This window comes from Macaca fascicularis, chromosome 2 (genome assembly GCF_037993035.2).
Source record: "Macaca fascicularis isolate 582-1 chromosome 2, T2T-MFA8v1.1".
In the NCBI taxonomy this organism is placed as follows: Eukaryota; Metazoa; Chordata; class Mammalia; order Primates; family Cercopithecidae; genus Macaca; species Macaca fascicularis.
The window spans coordinates 114,061,241-114,082,073 of record NC_088376.1 but is presented as its reverse complement, the minus strand read 5'-3'; the positions used below and the strand labels follow the sequence as shown (position 1 = coordinate 114,082,073).

General features: G+C 36.5%; 1 protein-coding gene across 17 annotated transcripts in view; it reads right to left on the bottom strand.

Annotated features, from left to right (window-relative positions):
* Nucleotides 1–20,833, bottom strand: part of DOCK3 (dedicator of cytokinesis 3) — a 687,722-nt gene that overhangs the window by 317,674 nt on the left and 349,215 nt on the right. For all 17 annotated transcript variants that reach the window (XM_005547251.5, XM_005547256.5, XM_005547252.5 and 14 more), the window contains exons 6-7: nt 11,517–11,665; nt 1,070–1,154 (exon numbers count right to left, since the gene is read on the bottom strand). In XM_005547251.5, the coding sequence (XP_005547308.1) occupies nt 1,070–1,154; nt 11,517–11,665 (234 nt within the window). The remainder of the gene's footprint in view (nt 1–1,069; nt 1,155–11,516; nt 11,666–20,833) is intronic.

Sequence of the window (20,833 nt, the reverse complement as noted above, 5' to 3'; positions counted from 1 at the left end):
AATATCCTAGATAGTGAGATTCTTTAGGGAATAGATAAGTCTTGTTCATACTTTTTGTTTTTTAAATAGATCGGTCTCACTATGTTGTCCAAGCTGCTCTCAAAATCCTGAGCTCAAGCGATCCTACCACTTCAGCTTCCGGAGTAGCTGGCTGTACCTACAGGTGCATGCCACCACATCCAGCTATCTTTAATCTCTGTATCTCACACTTATCAACCTATTGCATTGCATACAGCATAGTTAAAGCAACTGTACACAATTGCTTGGGTATGCTAGTAAGTACACACAAGGAAATATGCAGAAGCAATTGATATGTTATTAGCATATTAGGCAAATTTCGTTAGGTCCTTGTCCAGGCAATATACTTAGTACCCTCTAAGTTCCCTAGAAATATTACTTTCTTAAACAGACTCTAAAACTTATAAATCTCACCAATACATACTCATCAAATACATACTCTTCAAAATAAGTTTTTATCCAGTCTGTTAGTCTAAGCATAACTGCCACCACCTAAGGTTTCTTCTGTTTATTTATTTTACTTTAAAATATTGTACCCTTCATTTACTCACTTTGCATCCAGACTATAAAATGTAATCTTGATTAGTCAACCCAATAGATTTTTATAATAACCAACAGATAGCTAAGAATCTATATCAGGTTCTGTCTCTCTAGAAAGACTGGTACATTACTTCCAGGCTCAATTTCTCTATTACCTAATAATTGGCTCTTTCCAGCTTTAACAACTTTCTCTTTTAAACAGATGAGAGGAAAGAAACATAACTTTAGTTATGCTGCAGGCTGAAGGAGCTCTGGTTTACCAGGAAAGTCAACAAAGAAGTAATGCTTAGATAATCTAGTAAGCCCAGTATCCGTAGGTTACTACATTGGAATCCCATTTGGAAAGCTAGAGTGATAGATATGGCCAAAATAAGAAATATCACTTAAATACACTGGGAAAGAGGCAAAAAATAATAATTTTAGCAATGTTGTTTCATAACATTAGAGAAAATAAACAAAAGAGAAAAAATGAGGTATGCAGGAACAAGCTACCTCATATTAGATTTCTTACCATCTTATAGAGATCTGAGACACTAATCTGGTCTGAGTCCACTACTTCAAAGTCCTTCCGAGGCACCAGGTCCAGGCCCAAATGTCTAGTAAAGAGAGAGACTACATTCAGTATGCCATGTACTCATATTACTTATCTCTCTTTATGTGCCTGGGAACCCATACCTGCCACATCTTGTGGACAGACGATCAGACACTGTCCTAGCAGGAACATGTCTTTATAAAGCAACATCTAATTGTGTTCACTTCTGGGTAAATAAATGAGGCTAGGGATTTAAGGTTGACACAATTCCAGTTCAGGCAGTTCCACTCATGATGGTAAAAAGGTTTCATTCAGTATTACATTATATCAGCATGCTTGAGTTCATTAAGGATAGGTTTTCTTTAGATCATTAATAAGTCATGTTTATTTTTCTGTTTCTCCCCATCTGACAAACATGCTCAAGGTTTAGTTATGCATTAGTTTCATTAGGATGAAAAAAAATCTTCAGGATGTAATTCAAAGACAAACACATAAAATTCACCTCTTAAAAGTTACTAAATTCAAAGAGATGTATCTTTTTCTCTTTATTCATTTATTTTATTTTTTATTTTTAAGTTCTGGGGTACATGTGCAGGATGTGCAGGTTTGTTACACAGGTGAACATGTGCCATGGTGGTTTACTGCACCTCACAACCCACCACCTAGGAATTAAGCCCAGAATGTATTAGCTATTTTTCCTAATTCTCTCCCTCCCCTCACCCTACCCCCAGATAGGCCCCAATGTGTGTTGTTCCCTTCCCTGTGTCCATGTGTTCAAAGAGATGTATATTTTGGCTGAGTTTCATCTCATTTTCAATTTAATTAATACTGATACTGGTAAAGACCTAGCTATGCATTAGCACCAATATTTTAAGAAATGTTAGATAAAAGTTTAACCAACAAGTATTACTACTCAAGACAATAGTATTTGGAGGATCTTTGGGGCAGTAAGAAGAAGTGATGGTAATGGCAGTACTGGGCAGCAGAAATAACTCTGGACATTTTGGGTTCAAAATGGTATCTAATTTATGGTCAATAAATGTTAGCTCCTTTTTCACACTCTAAGACAACAGTTCTAAGCCAGGAATTCAATGGAGTTTATAGGGTTGTAGACCTCTGAAACTACTTATGACACTGGATGAGTTTGTGTGTGTATTCATTATATATTTTTTCTGATGAGAGGGTCTATAACTCTCATCAGAATTTTGGAGACACTCTGTGACCACCCTACTACAAAACAAGGGTTATGAATTATTGTGTCTGGCAAAAGCATTCCATGGGATTATAGAAGAAGAAAGATTTTTTTATCTCTTCAACTAGACTATGAACTATTTTAGAATATGCTAGCACAGCTAAATCTGTAAGCTCTTTCTGTGCATAAAACTCATCGTTAAAAATAAAATCAGGTGCACATCCAAAATTCAGATTCATTTACAATTTATACCCTGTTTATAGGAAAATATGATAAAATTACATTGCAGTAAGGTTGATAAAATAAAAATGGAAAATCAAACCTATATGGAGGAGGTATTATAGAAGCAAACGTACTAATAGCATATGCTAAAATGGTTACTAGGATTAAGAATTAAAATTTAGATGTACACTTTCTAGCAGGCAAGAAAAAAAGAAAAAACATGTTATTATATTATATGATAATTTAAAGGATAAAAACTATTAAATAATTTAAAGGATAAATGACTATTAAAGGATAAAAACTTACGTTTTTCTGTCAAAGTAGTGTTTTTTTCTATTATCCACTAATTTAAAAAATGAGATTTTAAAGAGAAAAAGGTTTTGAATCAAATGTTAAAAATAACCCACAGTTTTGCATAATGAGATCAGTAACAAACTTTTGGCCTTATCCATGATGGTTTACAATCTAATGATAAAACTACGCCAACTGAAGTTGATGCATTTAAATCTATGAAATTTTATTTTTCTACAATTGGAATCCTGACTTCTTATATCAAAGAAACACTCAGTTCCATCACCTCTTATTAGCTATTCTTCATTTACTTGAAACAATTTCAGGCCTCTGGCTTCTAATGGTTAGAGCATGCAAAGGCAGTGGTGTTCATGGAGTTTAAGAGAGAGCTGCAGTATATCCTTTCTACCTCTCTTCTTAAAAAAAGCAACTGACATTATAAAGATAATTTTGCAGATATAATCTCAAATATTTAAAATACTTCTATGGAGATATGGAAAAACAATGGAAAGATCACAAGAATATTAGCATTTTTATTAGAAAACTGAAATAGTACTATTTAAAACACTTTCAAAATTTTCTGTAGTCACATTATTTAAACTTTTTAAAATAATAAAAAATGAAGAGACAACATTTCATACATATTCTTTAATTATCCAAAATCTAAAAATATATGTGAACTAGTCTACAATTAGGAAACAACAACAACAAAAAAGAATGAGTAAATAATATAATCAAAATAGGTGTTTTTTATGGCCAGGTGCGGTAGCTCATGCCTATAATCCCACAGTTTTAGGAAGTCAGGGAGAGAGGACTGCTTGAGACTAGGAGTTCGAGATCAGCCTGGGCAACTCAGTGAGACCCCCATCTCTAAAAATAAATAAATAAATTAGCCAGGTTGTGATGACATGTGACTGCAGTCCCAGCTACTCAGGAGGCTAAGGCAGGAGGATCACTTGAGCCCAGGAGTTTGAGGCTGCAGTGCATTATTATTGTCTCACTTCATTCAGGCTTCAGGGACAGAGTGAGACCCTGTCTCAAAAAAAAAAATGTTTTCAGCTGGGCGCCATGGCTCAGGCCTATAATCCCAGCACTTTGGGAGGCTGAGGTGAATGGGTCACCTGAGGTCAGAGTTCAAGATCATCATGGTGAAACCCCATCTCTACTAAAAACACAAAAATTAGCTGCGTGTGGTGGTGTGTGCCCATAATCCCTGCTACTTGGGAGGCGGAGGCGTGAGAATCACTTGAAACCAGGAGGCAGTGGTTGCAGTGAGCTAAAATCATGCCACTGCACTCCGGTCTAGATGACAGAGCAAGACCCCATCTCAAAAAAAATGTATTAGATACAACAGTTTAAAAAATATCCAGATGACACTTAAGTCATTAGGCCTAGAATTGAGTGTATGTGCTCCTCTGTGGTAGTGCACCACACAGTGATGGCCATGTCTGGAGACTCGTATTATAAGAACTCTATCTTAGCATCATGGCAACCTTAGCTTGCTTGTACAGTCAGCCACCCACCCATATAAATATCCATTCACCCCACAGAACTTTCTGAGGAACTATCATGTATCCTACCAATGGTGTTAGACATAGAGAATACAGTAGCTCTGAGTCATGCAAATGTTCATATTCTTCATGTCAATCCTCTCTTGAGAGCAGAGTGTTTTCCCTCTCCTAAAAGTAACTAGAGCACAGTATCTTTCAGTTTTGTAATTTCATTATCTTGAGAAATAAGAGAATAATTAATGGGTGATTTGGTAAAAACCAAAAGGAGTTCCTCCTGTTAAGACTATCTTTAATGGAGAAAGGGTAGTTTGCCAGTTATATTAGTGACTATCCTCATTTGAAAAAGGCAGAGATGTTGGACAGTGAGAACCAATATGTGTTCACTACAAACTTCACTCTCAAAAAGAGGCTCCTGGCTATTTTTTCCTATGGTTTACTCCAAGAATAGTGAACATCGAGCACAGGGAATGGTCAACATGATCTCTATCTTCACAGCAAAAGATGCATTGCATTGCAGTATTCAGGAGCATGGGTTCTGATGTCAGTTCGCCTGGTCTGTATCTTGGGTATACCACCAAACCACACTGTCTAAAATCTACTATAATAGGCTGTTGTAAGGATTAATCCATGTAAAGGACCCAGCACAGTACCTGGCATTGTAAACTGCTACTGTCGTTTTAATTGTTATCCCTATGTTACATTGTTAGCCAAAAAATGGCTTAGACTATAGGGATTGTGATCAAAGAAGTATGGCGTCTGAATAAAAAACTCTTTAAACAGATGAACGCAAGCAGGGGGCAAACATCTATGTATATCTACATGCATATGTAGTACAGAGTTAAGTTTTCAGAAATGGTCTTACCAATTGTTTAGGTAAACAGTCTTCACAAAAATACTTGGTCTTCTCTCACCTATCATTGATCATTCATTCATTCATTCCAATAATCCAACGAATATATATTAGAACCTACTCTGTGCTAAGCTCATGTTGGACCTAGGGACACAGCAGCTAGTAAGGACATAATCCTGACCCAATATTCTTTAAGTGGAGCTCTCTGAGGCCCTGAATCTCTATTTCTTTTAAATGCTCTATACTCTGTATTCTATGTCCTATTTTATCTTTTTCCTCTCCTCATCTGAACCACAGAATATAGAAAATAATCTGAAGTTAATTAATTATATACAATGGATACTTTAAGGCAGTGGTCCCCAATCTTCTTTTGTACCAGGGACTGGTTTAATGGAAGACAATTTTTCCACAGACGGTGGCAAGGGTGCAGGGTTAGGATGGTTTCAGGATGAAACTGTTCCACCTCAGATCATCAGGCATTAGATTCTCATAAGGAGCACACAACCTAGATCTCTCGCGTCACAGTTCACTATAACAGGGTTCACACCGATTTGAGAGGAGGTGGAGCTCAGGCAGTAATACTGGCTCACTGGCAGCTCACCTCCTGATGTGCGGCCCAGTTCCTAACAGGGGTCCGCAGCCCAGGGGATGGGGATCCAGTATCAGTTCAGAAAAGATGAAGATGTTAAGATTTCTTGTGGAGCAGTTCCCTTTTCTAATGCTTATAGTAAAAACAGCATACAGATAAGAACTATACTAATGAAAACACAGCATATTTATATTTATGTAACATATAAAAAGATATAATTAGTAATTACTACCCTTTCCCAAACATTTACGTGGGCTATGTACATCATCTCTAAGCACTTTGGGAAGTAGATAGTATTAGACCCATTTTCTAACAGAGGAAGCTGGGGCCCACTGAGGTTAACTAAGTGGCCTTAATATTAAAAGAGTGGAGCTGGGCTTGTCTCAAGTTGGCTTGTTCTCATTCTTAACTTACGGTATTTCCATTATAACTGCTGTCTTTTTAAAAATAACTGTGAAAGTTATAATAAGTAATAATGGCTACAAGTAGTTGTAAAATCAATTTAGTCATAACTGTTTGAAAGATGACTGTGCGTCAAACATCAAACCAGAAGGAAACTGTCCACCAGGCATGAAAACAAATCCACTTTATTACTCAAATATGTTCACATAGTGCCTACCAAGTGCAGAGTGCAGGTTATAATGATAAGCGAAAAATGCCAAAAGAGTGTCAGTGTAAGAGTGTGTGTTAGTCAGTCGACTGAACATAAACTTGACAGGACTTCGACCATACATACTTTAAACATAGTCAAGACATCCCAGACTGTGAAGAGGGCAAGACACTGATCAGTGAGCACACCACCAGGTATGGGAAGAACCATAACTGTGAAATCATTGAAAATTTCTGCTAATTTCAGGTGTCCCAAAGTTGGAAAATATCAGTATATCCTTAAGGGTAAAGTACTAAGCCACAAACCCTTCTGGATCCTGGCTAAAAATCTACTTAGAGGAAACTCACTGGGGGATATTTTCTGCATATAACAAACTAAACTACTGCTTGTATATCTTACTCCAAAAGCAATTCCCTTGATGAGAGACATATACTAAGTGGGAAGAAAGAGATAGAGATGGGTTAGAATATGTAAAAATATGAGAAAGTAGAAAAGGGGAGGAGGAAGAAAAAATGACAGAGGGGGAGAAAGAGAATAAAAGAACCAGAAGTTTATATATATATATACACATATAAATACATGTATATGTATATATATTAGTGATTTGTGTTAAATTATTATTCGAAGAATAAAATATTTCTTAGGTATTTTTCTAAGGCAGAGATCAATTAGGCTATGTCAGTTCTGGGTTAATGCAATTTTAACTTAGCTAGCTACTGTAATGATGAAATTAGAGACACAAGAAACTTAGCATCTTTAGAGAAGATGTTGAAAATATTAAGTTAAAATTACATCACTAGACAAATTATTTTAAAATTTATTTGGAGTGGATCTAATTAACTGACTAATTCTCTATGTAAGACACTTGAGCAAAGATGATGACTAATTTGAACACAGCTTTATGCCCTTCTAGTAATGCAGTTCCTAAAAATATAAGAGCACAATGTAGTAAGTGCTGGTTTCTATTTGATACAATTTCATAATTTTTAGTTATGAAGTATCTACATATAGGCCAATAAGTTTAAGTCACATAAGTTTAATGTCTGAATATTCAAATTTTAGGCCAAATAAATAATTCCTAATCTCAGGAAACAAAATAAAAAATTGTTATCTAGATGTGGAGAGTTCCTCACTAAATTAAAACTCTAAATGAAAGATTACAGGACCAGGTCAGTTTCTATCCTTGGAAGTTCTAACTGAATGTTACTCAGATATACATCACAGGATATAACAGTATTCACACTTGCAGAACAGAACAAAGATCAAATAGCCTAACGACTAAAAATACTGGCCCAGGATGGAGTGCAGTGGCATGATCTCAGCTCACTGCAACCTCTGCCTCCTAGATTCATGCCATTCTCCTGCCTCAGCCTCTTGAGTAGCTGGGACTACAGGTGCCCACCATCATGCCCGGCCAATATTTTGTATTTTTAGTAGAGACGGGGTTTCACCGTGTTAGCCAAGGTGGTCTCCATCTCCTGACCTTGGCCTCCCAAAGTGCTGGGATTACAGGTGTGAGCCACCACGCCCAGCCAAGGCATAGTAGCATTTCATTTCAACAGTGCATGAAGTGAGACCATGTACTTGCCACAGTGATGTAGACATATTTAATCAATACACTACTAATAACAAATAGTAGTTTGTGAAATAGAGTCTGAAAGGGCAGAGCTATAATGTCTGTGTAAGAGCTTAAAGACATAACAAGTTTAAAATCATATATTTAATTACATCTATTAAAACATTAAAATACATTTGGCAAACAATGATTCAACATGTTAATGTGCTAAACTTCAAGGTTTTATGGCATTTATAAAAGTGTGGTGGAACAAGAAGTGTGGAACTATCAGAATAAAATGGGAACAATGGTTATAGTCATCTGTTCTCAGCTTTTGTGTAGAACAGTCTATTTTACATAACCTAATGGTATAAAATGACTTTGTTTTTACAATATGCCATCTTTTCTTTCAAAATAGGAAGAAAAATTTTAAAAAAGTAAGCTCAAGGAGAAACCAGAAAGAAGAGTCCTATCAGTTTTGGTGCGACATGTTTTTTCCTTTCAATAATGACACACCTGCAAAGTTCTTATTTAGGTTTTTAAGTGACTATATTTTCCACTGAAGGAAAGGAGGAAACAAGAAAAAAAAGGAAGACAGGGGTGGAGGGAAAGAAGTGCAAGGGGAGGAAGAAAGGGGAAAAAAAGAAAGAAGATGGAAAGTAGGGAAGGGAGAAAAGGAGAAATAGGAAAGAGGGAGAAGAAAAGTAGGGAGGGGAGTGGAACTGTGTTTTTTACCTTTGCTTATTAAAATATGCATATACATACCCCTCCAACTCACAGACAGACAGACAGACAGACACACACACACACACACACACATTTCATTGAGAAAAAGTTAGTCATGAAATTGGAATAGCCCTGTAATTTACTGGGAGGTATTTATAATGTTCTGAGCCTTTTTCCAGTACAATTTGAACTTGTTTCTAAGCTATCATCTATATATTTTCAGATTTGATTGCAAAATCAGATTGGTTTGTTTTTCAAGTTTCATAATAAAGAGGTATAGGTACTCATAGTTCTGAAATAATTCTATTTACTGGAATCTATAGTGGCAGTTAAACTGCAACATAATGAATTACACATTTATTAGTGTCAATTCAAGTGTGACCAATTTGCTTGCCACACAGTAATGTTGTATTTGCAATTTCTGTATTCTTATCATTGACTTAAAAATAAAAACAGTGACATAATTTTATAACATAAAAATGTTTGCATTTGAAGAGGCAGAATCAGTAGCTATGCTGCACATCAACATACTGTATTTTACTAAATTTTTATTCCCCAAAGTTAGATTTAGAGAACACTGATCTATGGTACACCTAAATTCATGTTATATACTATTATAGAAGGTGGTCTGTGGTAGATGCCAAGCAATCCTACTAACAGTCGTGAGAGGGTATAATTAAACAAAACAAACAAGGATAGAATGTTGTGGCTTCAAAAAGGTCACAAATAACCAATTTAGTGTTATATTTTCTCTTTTCTACTGACGAACAGTAAGAATTTGGGTGTGATCCACTGTTTATTAGATTCCATGTTTCCTCTTTCCTGATTTATTCTACTTTGCAGGAGCACATCCTCAAGTCCCTTCTTAAGAAGGGGTCATGAGAGGTAACTTCTGTGCATCCCTGAACATCTAAAAATGGCTTTATGGCTTTGTGTCCCCTCTCACTTAATTAGATGGTTGGGTATTTTAAAATAAAACTCTGGCTGGCAAATCATTTCCCTACAGAACTCTGAAGATATTATTTCATTATCTTCTAGCACCCAGTTAATGATAAAACTTTTGAGGACAGTATGATTCTTACACTTTTGTGAGAGGAACTATTTTTCTCTTTAAAACTCTTAAATAGTCTTCTCTTCATTCCTAGAATACTAAGGTATCTTAATGTGCCTCGCTGTGAGTTTTTTTTGTTTTGTTTTGTTTTCCCATTTATTATAAGCATCTGGTGGGGCCCTTTCAATCTTAAGATTCCTGTTTTTTTGGCTCTGACAAATTCTCTATTATTCCTTTAGAATTTCCTCTGTTCTTTTTCTGGAAGGCAAAATGTTTGATATTGGACCTCCCTGGGTAGAGCCTTTGTATTGAACTTCTTTCCTCATGTATTGCCTATATATTTGTTTTATTTTCCTAGAGATTACATAAAATTTATCTTCTCTGAGTATTTTATTTTGGAAATTACATTCTCCATTTCTTTTACATGGCATCTTATTCTACATAATAGATCTTCTAGATTCTATTTGAGGATATTAAAGTGTTTTTGTTTTGTTTTATTTTAAAGTACTTTATCATCTCAATTTGCTCTGGGGACAGTTTACTTTCTTTGGGCACAGGTGTTTTGTTAATCTTCGTCTCTCTCTTTCCTGTAGAAGCGTTTCTTCAAACATCTGGTGATACTTGATTGTCCATTCAAACTTAAAAGACAGCAGAAGAAATGCAGAGTTTTTTTGTACATGGGTAGGTGACTGGCAAGTTTCCCTTTCTGCTAAGTGGGAGCAATCTGCTCATTATACTTTAAAGTCCTTAAATGCCAGAATGTGGAGGGTTTTGCAAAGTCCCAGTTCATACCCCTGTTGCCCAGTTTTCCAAGAGGAAATACCTGGCCAGGCTTTCTGCTCATTGACTGGGGTAGACTGTTCCCTAGACACTCTTTTAAGCCAAACCCTTTACAAAGCTTCAAGGCCTATCCCACCTTCCATGATTCTGGAAGCTGTGAGGCAGACTGACTCTCTCATTAACTAAGGTTTCCTCCACATATAATGGACTTACTCTGTCATTAATCTTTCATCTACTTTCCGGCTTCCAGAAATGGGCTCATAGATCTCATTTATTGGTGGACCCCTCCCAAAAAGGATAAGGAGCTGAAGACACACGTTTAAATATACTTAAGGCAATGCATATTTTAAGTAGAGGCAACCTGGTCACTTAAAAGTTCAGTGGACCCAATTTTAAGAGAATGAGACAAAAGCACCTGACATTTATATCAATTATAAAATTATATTATTATATCAATTATGGATATAATATATCAATTATATCAATTGAAAATTATACCCTAACTTCCCATACCAAAGTCTTCAAATTGTACTTGGATGGCAATAGCAAATCATAGTCATTTCATAAATGCAAGACTATTACTGAATGACAAGGTAGTTAAAAATATTCTGAAGTACAAATGTAGACAGTTTCCATTTGTAGGTTATGCTCATTCAGATTCATTGTATGGCTATAAAATGTAAAGGACACCAAATTCACGTTTGAAGAAAGCAATAAAAATTTTTTAAGTGTATTCTGATTAGGAGGTATAGAATCAAGAAATCTGAGGTCAAAGAAATTTAACTTTATAGGATAATCTAGTCGTATTATTTACCTCTTCTTTCCAGAAGCAAAAACAGAGGCTGAAAGAGGTTCAGCAACTAGAACCAGTGAGTACCCTTTGCTAACTAGGACAAATAACTGTTCCTACCAAAAATGATAAAAGCTTAGTGAAGAATGTAACATCGTCTTCGAATCATTAAAGAGAAGCTTTGTATAGGTGCAAACTCCCTGAAGAGTGAGTTACCACAAGTGAAACTTAGAGATACCCAAACAATTTTCATACTTACTCATTACCCCAGTCCAGGCGCACGGTGATGTGCCGCTTAACCTCCCGCACCTGATCCTGAGTCAGGTGACCAGACAGTAGCTGCCTTCGCAGGTCAATAAGTTCATTCATCACATGGCGTAGTTTGTAGAAAAGATCTACTTTGTGTTTCTGAAAGGGCATTTTTGGTGTTGGATGAAATACAAGAGATATGGAAAAGGAATGAAAAGAAAAAGAGAAATAGTTAAACTGTGAATAGTGCTCATTTCTCTGAACCACTAAGGTAACATAAAGAGGAACTTAATTTTAAAGTCTGAAAGTCATTACCTCCTTCTATCCAAAAATCTCTACATAGTGACATCTAAGAAAGTAACATAATTGATCTGGATCATGCAAAAGTAGCATTTATCTCTACCACATCCTAGATTATTCACTTCTTTAGGAAATCAAAGTTACTAAACTTAGAACAGAATGTTACACAGGAGCCCAGAGCTGTTTTCCCTCATAGAAATTGCAGTTCACATAAAAGCAAAAATTTCAACCATCCAGCAATAACTCTGGTTTCTCCAGGAGGGATATCCAAGTTGGGAGAGGAAGAATCATTTGCCCTATTTTGAAGCAACTGAAGTTTCAATATAAAGCCACAGTCCCTGGAGTGAAATTCACTCCTGATTTCTAGGCCTCATCTAATTTTCTAATTAGCTTTTCTAAACAGTGTGTCGTTCCCCGACTCCCTTTGGTGTAACAGATTTCCAGTCTTTTCCGTTTAATAAAAATTGTCACCTTTGTAAGAGTTAAATGGAAACATCTTAACAAACTTAATTATGGACATTATAGTGGTTTTTAACCTTAAAAGTAGAAAAATGTAAGTGTCATGAGAACAGATGCTTCAGAAAAAAGATGTACTTAAAAATAACATATGAATTTAAAAACTCAAGTCCTATTTGCTGATATGTGAAATCCTGATTTTAGAATCTTTTGGTTTCCGTATAATTAAAATTCTTCGGATGTAACCGATCTATAAATAATGCTTCTGAAGGCAGATTAAGATGTTAGTAGAATATCTGTATGAGATTTACCCTAAAAAAGATGTTTGCCAAAATAAACTCAAGTCAAAGAAGCTATAAATAAAATTAGCTACAAAGCAAATCACAAAACAGTAGAATCAGCCAGTGTTTTGAGGTGGCAGTGACCTTATAATGAAAGCATTTAGAATATCACACTACTTAGAAATCATCTAATGAGACTTTTTTCTATTAAGAGACAGGATCAATATAATCATAGCTCACTGCAGTCTCCATCTCCTGGGCTTGAGCAATATCCCAATTCAGTCTCCTGAATGGCTGGGATTACAGGCCTGGCTAATGTTTTTTGTTTGTTTGTTTGGTTTTTTTTTTTTTTTTTTTTTTTTTGAGATAGGGTATTGATAAGTTGCCCAGGCTGATCTCAAACTCTCAGGCCTAAGTAATCCTCCTGCCTCAGCCCCCTAAAATGCTGGCATTAGAGGCATGAGCCACCATGCCCGGCCCCATTAGACTTTTAAAGATCCATCTTAAAGAGAAATTATTTTAAACTAGAAGATGTTAGGAATCATACACTCTAACTTCTCCTTTCTTTAACCGATGAAGAAAAGTTAAGCATCCTGATGGTACACAATGCTGGCAAAAGGTGAGAACTCACAAATTCCTGCCAGCTCAAAAATCAGCAAAGCCTAAGCAAACTATATCATCTGGAAAACTGGAATCTTGAAGATTAAGCAATAAAGGCAATGTGATATTTGTTTCCAACACAAACATTTCTTATTGATAAAACAAAGTCACCTGTTTAAGTATAAAACAGAAAGTTTGAATTATTTTTTCCCATCAAAGCCTATATGATAGTCCATTGCATGTATACATCCACAAGCATTCATTCATTCATCCAATTAACAGATGCTTGTGCGGCACCTGCTGAGTTCTATCTAACACCTTGTTGCTATCAAAAGTCCCTGCTCTCATAGCACTTTCGTTCTAGAGAGCAGGCAATAGGCAAATCATTAATGATGGTAATAAATTATAAAAAAAAATCGAGTGGCCAAGGGTAGGCTGGTTGGGGAATTGGGGAAGGTACTGCTTTAGGTGGAGTTGTCAGGGAAAGACTTTTTGGGAGCTGAATTTTGAGAATACAACTGAATGAAGTAAGGTGGCAACATTTAAGGAAACTGGGGACGTTTTTCAGGCATAAGAAACAAGTGTAAAGGCCTTGAGGTGGAAGTCAACGTGGCATGTTCAGGAAGAACAGGGTAAGTGTGTCTTGAGCGAAGTGAACAAAGGGAAGAACGATGACGCAGAGAGGCGCAGGGACCAGGTTAAATGGAGATTTTGTAAACCACCTTTAGGGCTTTGGCTTTTATTCTAAGCAAGATGGGAAGTCACTGGAGATCTGGAGAAGAGGAGTGATGTGTAAGTCTTGAAAGCATCACTCTTGAGTGCTCTATTGAAGATAAACCATAAAAAGGCAAAGAGGAAGGCAGGGATTCTAGTCAGGAGGCTATTTAGTGCAACAATTTACAGCATAACAGCTGCTTGGATGAAGGTAAGAATGCTGATGTTAAGAAGGGCTTGGAGTTTTGACATGTTTTGTAGGTAGAGGTGTCAGAATTTGCTGATAGACTAGATGTGGGTTATGAACACAGTATCATTTGTGAAAACTAATTAAAAGTAATGGGTGGGTGGGTGGGTGTGTGGGTGTGTGTGTGTGTGTGGTTTCTTTTTCTAGCCGAGTCTAATGAAGTATCACTCTTGTTTTGTGGCCTGGAAAGCATGTCTGGAAGAAGGAAACTAAGTTTAATTTTGGACATGCTAAGTCCGACATTGATTTCCAACATTCAGAGGTTAGGAAAGTGAGAAGTATTTAGCAGAGGAAACCAAAAAGGAGTAAGCAGTGAGGTGAGAGGAAAAGCAGGAGAGTATGTGTCATGAAAGCCAAATGAAAATTGGATTTTAAGGAGGACTTTGTCAAGTGCATTGGCGGGCGGTTAAATAAATATGAACTTAGAATTGGCCAGGGGATTTGGCATTGTGGTGGCTGTCACTGACCTCTACAGGAACAGTTTCAATGAAATTGTTGGAGTGAGTTTGAGTGAGATGGTGAGAGGAAGAAGTGGAGAAAGAGCACAGACAACTCTTTTGAAGAATCTGCAGTAACTAAAAGCAGAGAAATGAGGTAACAGAATGTGACTGTGTGGTTAAGGAAGGGTTTTTTAAAGATTTGACAAAATTTCAAACTAAATTTTGAAGGGAGTAATCTAGTAGAGAGAGAAAATGTGATGATGCAGCTGTTAAATCCTTGACTAGACATGAAGAGATGGATCCTGAGGAAAAAAAGGGAGGGTTTGATTTAGGTAAGAGGCTTGATACTCTGTGTCACCTATTTCCTCACAGAGAGGAAAGATACAGAATATGGGTAGTGAAACAGGTAGCTGGTAGATCTGGTAATAAGAGAACTAAAATTTTTCTCTGACTGCTTTATTCCCAGAGAAATAAAAAGCAACATCATAAGCTGGGAGTGAATAGAGTGGGAAGGGGTATTTGAGATTTGAGAATAGAGGAAACAATATAAAACAGTCTCTTATGGAGTGGTAAATCGAATTGACCGGAAAGTTAGTTTCATTGCTAGGTAGTTTTGAGATTTGTGAAAACTAATTAAAAGTAATGTGGGGTGTGTGCGTGTGTGGTTTTTTTTTCTAGCCAAGTCTAATGAAGTATACTGATAATGAGGCATCATGTGTATTCATGTACATGTGTGCTATGGTCCAAATGTCTGTGTTTCCCCCTCAACAAATTCATACGTTGAAATCCCAACCCTCAAGGAAATGGTATTAGGAGGTGAAACTATTTGGGAGATGATTAGGTCATAAAGGCCAAGCCCTCATGAATGGGATTAGTGCCCTTATAAAATAGGCCCAAAGGCATTATCCTAAGAAAATTAATGCAGAAACAGAAAAACAAACACCGAATGTTCTCATTTACAAGTGGGAGCTAAACACTGGGCACTCATGAACATAAAGACAACAGCAACAGACACTGGGGACTATTAGAGGTGGGGAGAGGGTGAAGTACAAGGGTTGAAAAAATTACCTGTTAGGTACTATGTTCACTACCTGTGCAAGGGGATTATTCGTATCCCAAATGTCAGAATCATGCAATATACCCATGTAACAAACCTACACATGTACCCCCGGATCTACAAGAAAAGTTAAAATGATTTTATACATATATACATATATATGTAATTATTTTATACATATATATGTATACACACAGACAAATTTCCTATTAATATTTAATTAAATATTTGTATTTGTTACCTTAAAAAATAAAATAGGCCCAAGGGGAAGGTTTTTTCATCCCCTCTCCCACGTGAAGCCATAGCAAGAAGGTGCAAACCATGAGGAAGTGGACCCCCACCAGACACTGAATCTGCCAATTCCTTGATCCTGGACTTCTAGGCCTCCAGAAATGTGATAAATAAACTTCTGTTGCTTATAGACTGCTCAACTTAGAAAATTTTGTTATAGCAGCCCAACAAACTAACATGGCATATATGTATTATCTATGTGAATATTAATGCATATACATGTACATATACACACATAATAATACATAAATGCACAATACACATATACAATATCTATGCCACATATACACACATACAGTATCTATGCAAGAATATACAAATGCAGTTTTTTAAGACATTGTACATGTTTTTTTTTTAATCAAGAGCTTCACAGATTGCATTTTCCAAAGACAACTACAATATCTCCCATGCCAAGTGGTCTTTTGCAATGTCACTTTGATACTCTTCCAGCATGACATGGAGTCTATTTCTCCACAGTTTTGAATCTGGGCAGGCCCTGAGAATGCTCTGACCAACAGACATGGCAGCAGCGAGCTAGGCCAGTTCTCAGCCTTTAACTAATCTGGCTGCCTCTGATTCCTGCGTTTTGGAATGCATGTTCTTGGCAGCTGGGGCCATAAGTAAGGAGTTTCAATGGTGTGAGTGAGCAGTCTTGAATACTTAGCCCCGCTGAGCCTTCAGAGGACTACAGCCCCTACCAATATTCAACTGCAACAGAATGAGAAATCCTAAATGAAAAGTGCACAACTGAGTTCACCATATCCAGAAAAGAATGAAAAATATAGTTATTTTAAGCCACTAAGCTTTGGATGGTTTGTTATGTAGGTAATTGAAACAATTACACATTTTTTTACAATAGAAAATCAGTTGTTTCCAAATACATGAAGATGAAATTACTTGCCCTACACCAATTGTGTAAAGATGCACAAAGAATGAAATGGATTAAGTAAAGCAGCACTGTTATTATAACCAATGTGGTGTTAATTTCTTTTTCCAGGTCAACCTAATGACCTCTCTGACCAGAGACCCTAGTAGCAGAGGCCCCACCAACATTGCTCCGACACCACACTGTGTTCTTGGGTTTGTTAGCATAAGACAGTATATATCACTCAAGGTGAGCAATCTGGGTGACTAGCATGAGAGCATACATTCACCTAGAATCATTTGATGCCACAAAACAGCTAAATACCTCACTCAGGATAAACAATCCTTTTCTACTTAGAGACCTGTTCCTCAGTGGATTAAAATAACAGTATAATTAGGTTGGCATTACATGTTTTGTTTTCTGGCACAATCATCCCTATTTCCTGTCACCACTAAAATAAAAGGAAAATTCCATGAGGAGGAGGTTGGGCAGAAGAAACCTGTATAGCTCATCTTAGCAACACATCCAGCCTCTCCAAAAACTCTACAGGCTAGTATTTGTCAAGATCAGTCACAGATTATTTGGAAAGTACACTGAACAGTCACCAGAAACCATAAATTTAGAATGATTAAACTACTTTACAAACACACGCCAAGTACAATTTGCCTCATTGTTGTGAAACAATCCCTGGAGCTCTGCAGAAAACAAGAATACGTTTTAGTGCTTATGTTTTAAAGATAATTTTTCCTAAATTATTTTTAACCCAGTATGGAAAGAAAGGTTATGCCACAGTGATGCCTCTAAGTCAGTAAATGAGCAAAGTTGTAGGGCATTCACCAGAAAGTATATTACCTTTATTTTAAAACTACATATGCTTAAAGACCAATTAATATAAACTAACACAGCATCATAAAAATCTAATTAAAGAAAAATGACATCAGAAATAATGCTCTCCTCAAAGAGAATAGTGTCCTGAGGCCATGAGTACTAAAAACTTTATATCAAAATCAATTTAATAGAAGCTAAACATTGCATTTAAATTTCAAGTTGCTGTGGGAAGATTACCAGATCTTCCCTATTTTACATTTTCTTTTTGAATATTCCTTTATTTATACATAAGTAGATGGGTTTTTCCTCACTTTCTTTTTAACAAATTAACCATTAAGAACTTGAGTTTATTCAAAACTCCCAAAACAGCATTCTTTTTTCATTACTACTAATAATCAAGTCTCTTCTCATGAAGTAACCTCTAATCCTATTCTAAATGTTTTCTTATATTCTGAAACTCAACCCAATATAATGAAAAAATTTCTAGACTGCAGTAGTTGGAACCCTAATGACCTTTATGTCAAAAATACCTTTAAACGGCCAGGCACGGTGGCTCACACCTGTACTCCCAGCACTCTGGGAGGCTAAGGCGGGTGGATCACAAGGTCAGGAGATCGAGATCATCCTGGCTAACACTGTGAAACCCTGTCTCTACTAAAAATACAAAAAATTAGCCAGGCGTGGTGGCGGGTGCCTGTAGTCCCAGCTACTCAGGAGGCTGAGGCAGGAGAATGGCACGAACCTGGGAGGCAGAGCTTGCAGTGAGCAGAGATCGCACCACTGCACTCCAGCCCGAGGCACAGAGCAAGACTCCATCTCAAAAGATAGATAGATAGATAGATAGATAGATAGATAGATAGATAGATAGATATTTTTAAAAATATCTTTAAATCCAGGAATCTAAATTTTCATTTTAGGTTGCCGAACAACATAGAAACTGAGTAAAAAAGAGACATTTTTGTGAAACAAAACAGTACTTAAACCAAAACTAATTTACACTGACTTTCAAGCACATATTTTCAACAAATGAAAACACAAAGAAACAATATGAAAATTCTTTTTCTCTTCACTAATATGAGGAAGTACCTATACAATATCTATTTCCTTGGCACACACATCTAACTCCTCCACATTTCAAGGGCCACGATGTCATCCTCACTCTACCCCCAGCCCAAATACATCCTCCATTATAGAGTTGATATTCCAAATAACAAACAGCATTATAGCTCTATTCCTCTCTTACAACACACATATTTGCAGAAGAGCTAAGATTTGTAAAAATCTTTCTATTCCACAGAGCAGATCTTCATAAGAAAGGAACAACACCAAAGGTAGAAAGGAACAAAAAATATTAGAGATATGAAAATGGAGGGTGTAGTTGCTGAAGTCATCCATTCATGGATGGACAGATGCCAAGTGAAGGGCATCCATTCACAATACTGAACAAGGTAGACTTACCTAACAGTGGGCAGTAAACAGCTGAGGCGTTCTCAGGCTCACAGTCATTCCTACTACACAGGATAGATCAAATCTCTACTTAAAGTCAGTCCTTAATGTGTCCATAGGCATCTCTTCTTAGGGAGATGAATAAAAAGCCAGCCTCAATCTTTCCCATGTACAACTACCCACTCTACCAAACATTAAAGGTGAAAGCTGGAAAGCAGATGACTTGTCAAAGAATAGAAAACTAAAAAGCCCTAAGAGTAGGGTGGAGGAAGACAAGCGAGGAGGGTGGGAAATAGGGAAGAAATCAATAAGACACAGCAAGCGTCTTACTTCTGGAGGTACCAGAAACCTCTGAAGCCTAGAAGTATTATCAGAAACCTCTGACGTATTATCAGAAACTTCTGAAGAAACCTAGAAGTAAACCTATTATCAGAAACCTAGAAGTATTATCAGAAACCTCTGAAGCCTAGAAGTATTATCCCCTTTTACCCCCAACCCCTGCCCACTGCCCTTTTCACATCGAGCTCCCCAAATGTTAACAACTAGGCTGATACCTTCATATGAAAAAGAACAGAGAAGATTCCTCTTTAGGAAAACTCAGCCCAGGGGAAAAGATTCAGAAATATTGACAGCTGCTCTACCTTTTCCCATGAAAAGCCAAGCCCTATTCTAATCCCTCTAAAGTAATGTTCACCAATTGATAAATACTAGCCCAATTCACAGAGCTTTCTGTCAACATTTTAATGTCTCATTCTTAAATATGAATGGACAAAGAACACCATATAACAAGGAAGGCTTCCAACATGAAGGGAACAAAACAATCAGAAAAATAGATATTGGAGGAAACAGACATAATGACAAGAATAAAAGAAAATTTCAAAGAAACAATATTTTATAAGACCATAGAAATTATAGCACATCCATCCAAAGAAGAATAGGGCATAATAAAGGGGCATTAACACCCAAAACCCAAAAGGGCTTTTGGAAGTTAAAAGCAGGGTAGTTGTAATTTAATATTAAAAAAACAGTAAAATAATAAAACACAAAATTGAGGAATCCTGCCTGAAAGTAGAATGAAAAGGTAATGCAATCCAATAGATAAATGGGAGACAAAATGTAAGAAAATTAGTGAATCATTTGAAGATGTTCAATTCTAATCAAAGGGTTCCAGGAAGAGAGGACTGTGAAAACAAAGAGGAGGGAAGTATCGAAAAACGAAATACAAATAAAATGTCCCAGAATTGAAAGAAATTAGCTTTTAGGCTAAAAGAATTGGCTGATTAGCCAGAATTACCAATGAAAAAAATCTAACTACATCAAATCATTGTAAAATTTCAGAACACTGGGGCAAAGAGATAATACTAAATTTTTCATAAAAAACAACTTGTCAATAAAAGGATCAGGAACTAGAAGGGCATTGGGACAGGACATGGAACATCTCAACAACACTGGAAGCTAGAAAATAATGAACCAATGCTTTTAAAATTCTTCATCTTATTTGTAACAAAGAAGTATATATCCAGCCAAACTATCAATCAAAGGTAAGGGTAAGCTAACACATTTTAAATATGTAAAACCTCAGAAATAAAAATTCTCCCACACACTTTTCTTTTTTTTTTTCAGGAAGCTATGGGGAAAGTGCTTCACCAAATGAGGAAGTTAACCGTTAACCAAGAATTAAAGCAACACTGACTTAACCTAAGAGACAAAGGGACCTAGGAGAGAAGCGAAGAAAATTCTCAGGTTGGAGTAACAAAGAGGGTGGCAGGGTCCATGCAGGATATAACTGAGAAAAAAAATTC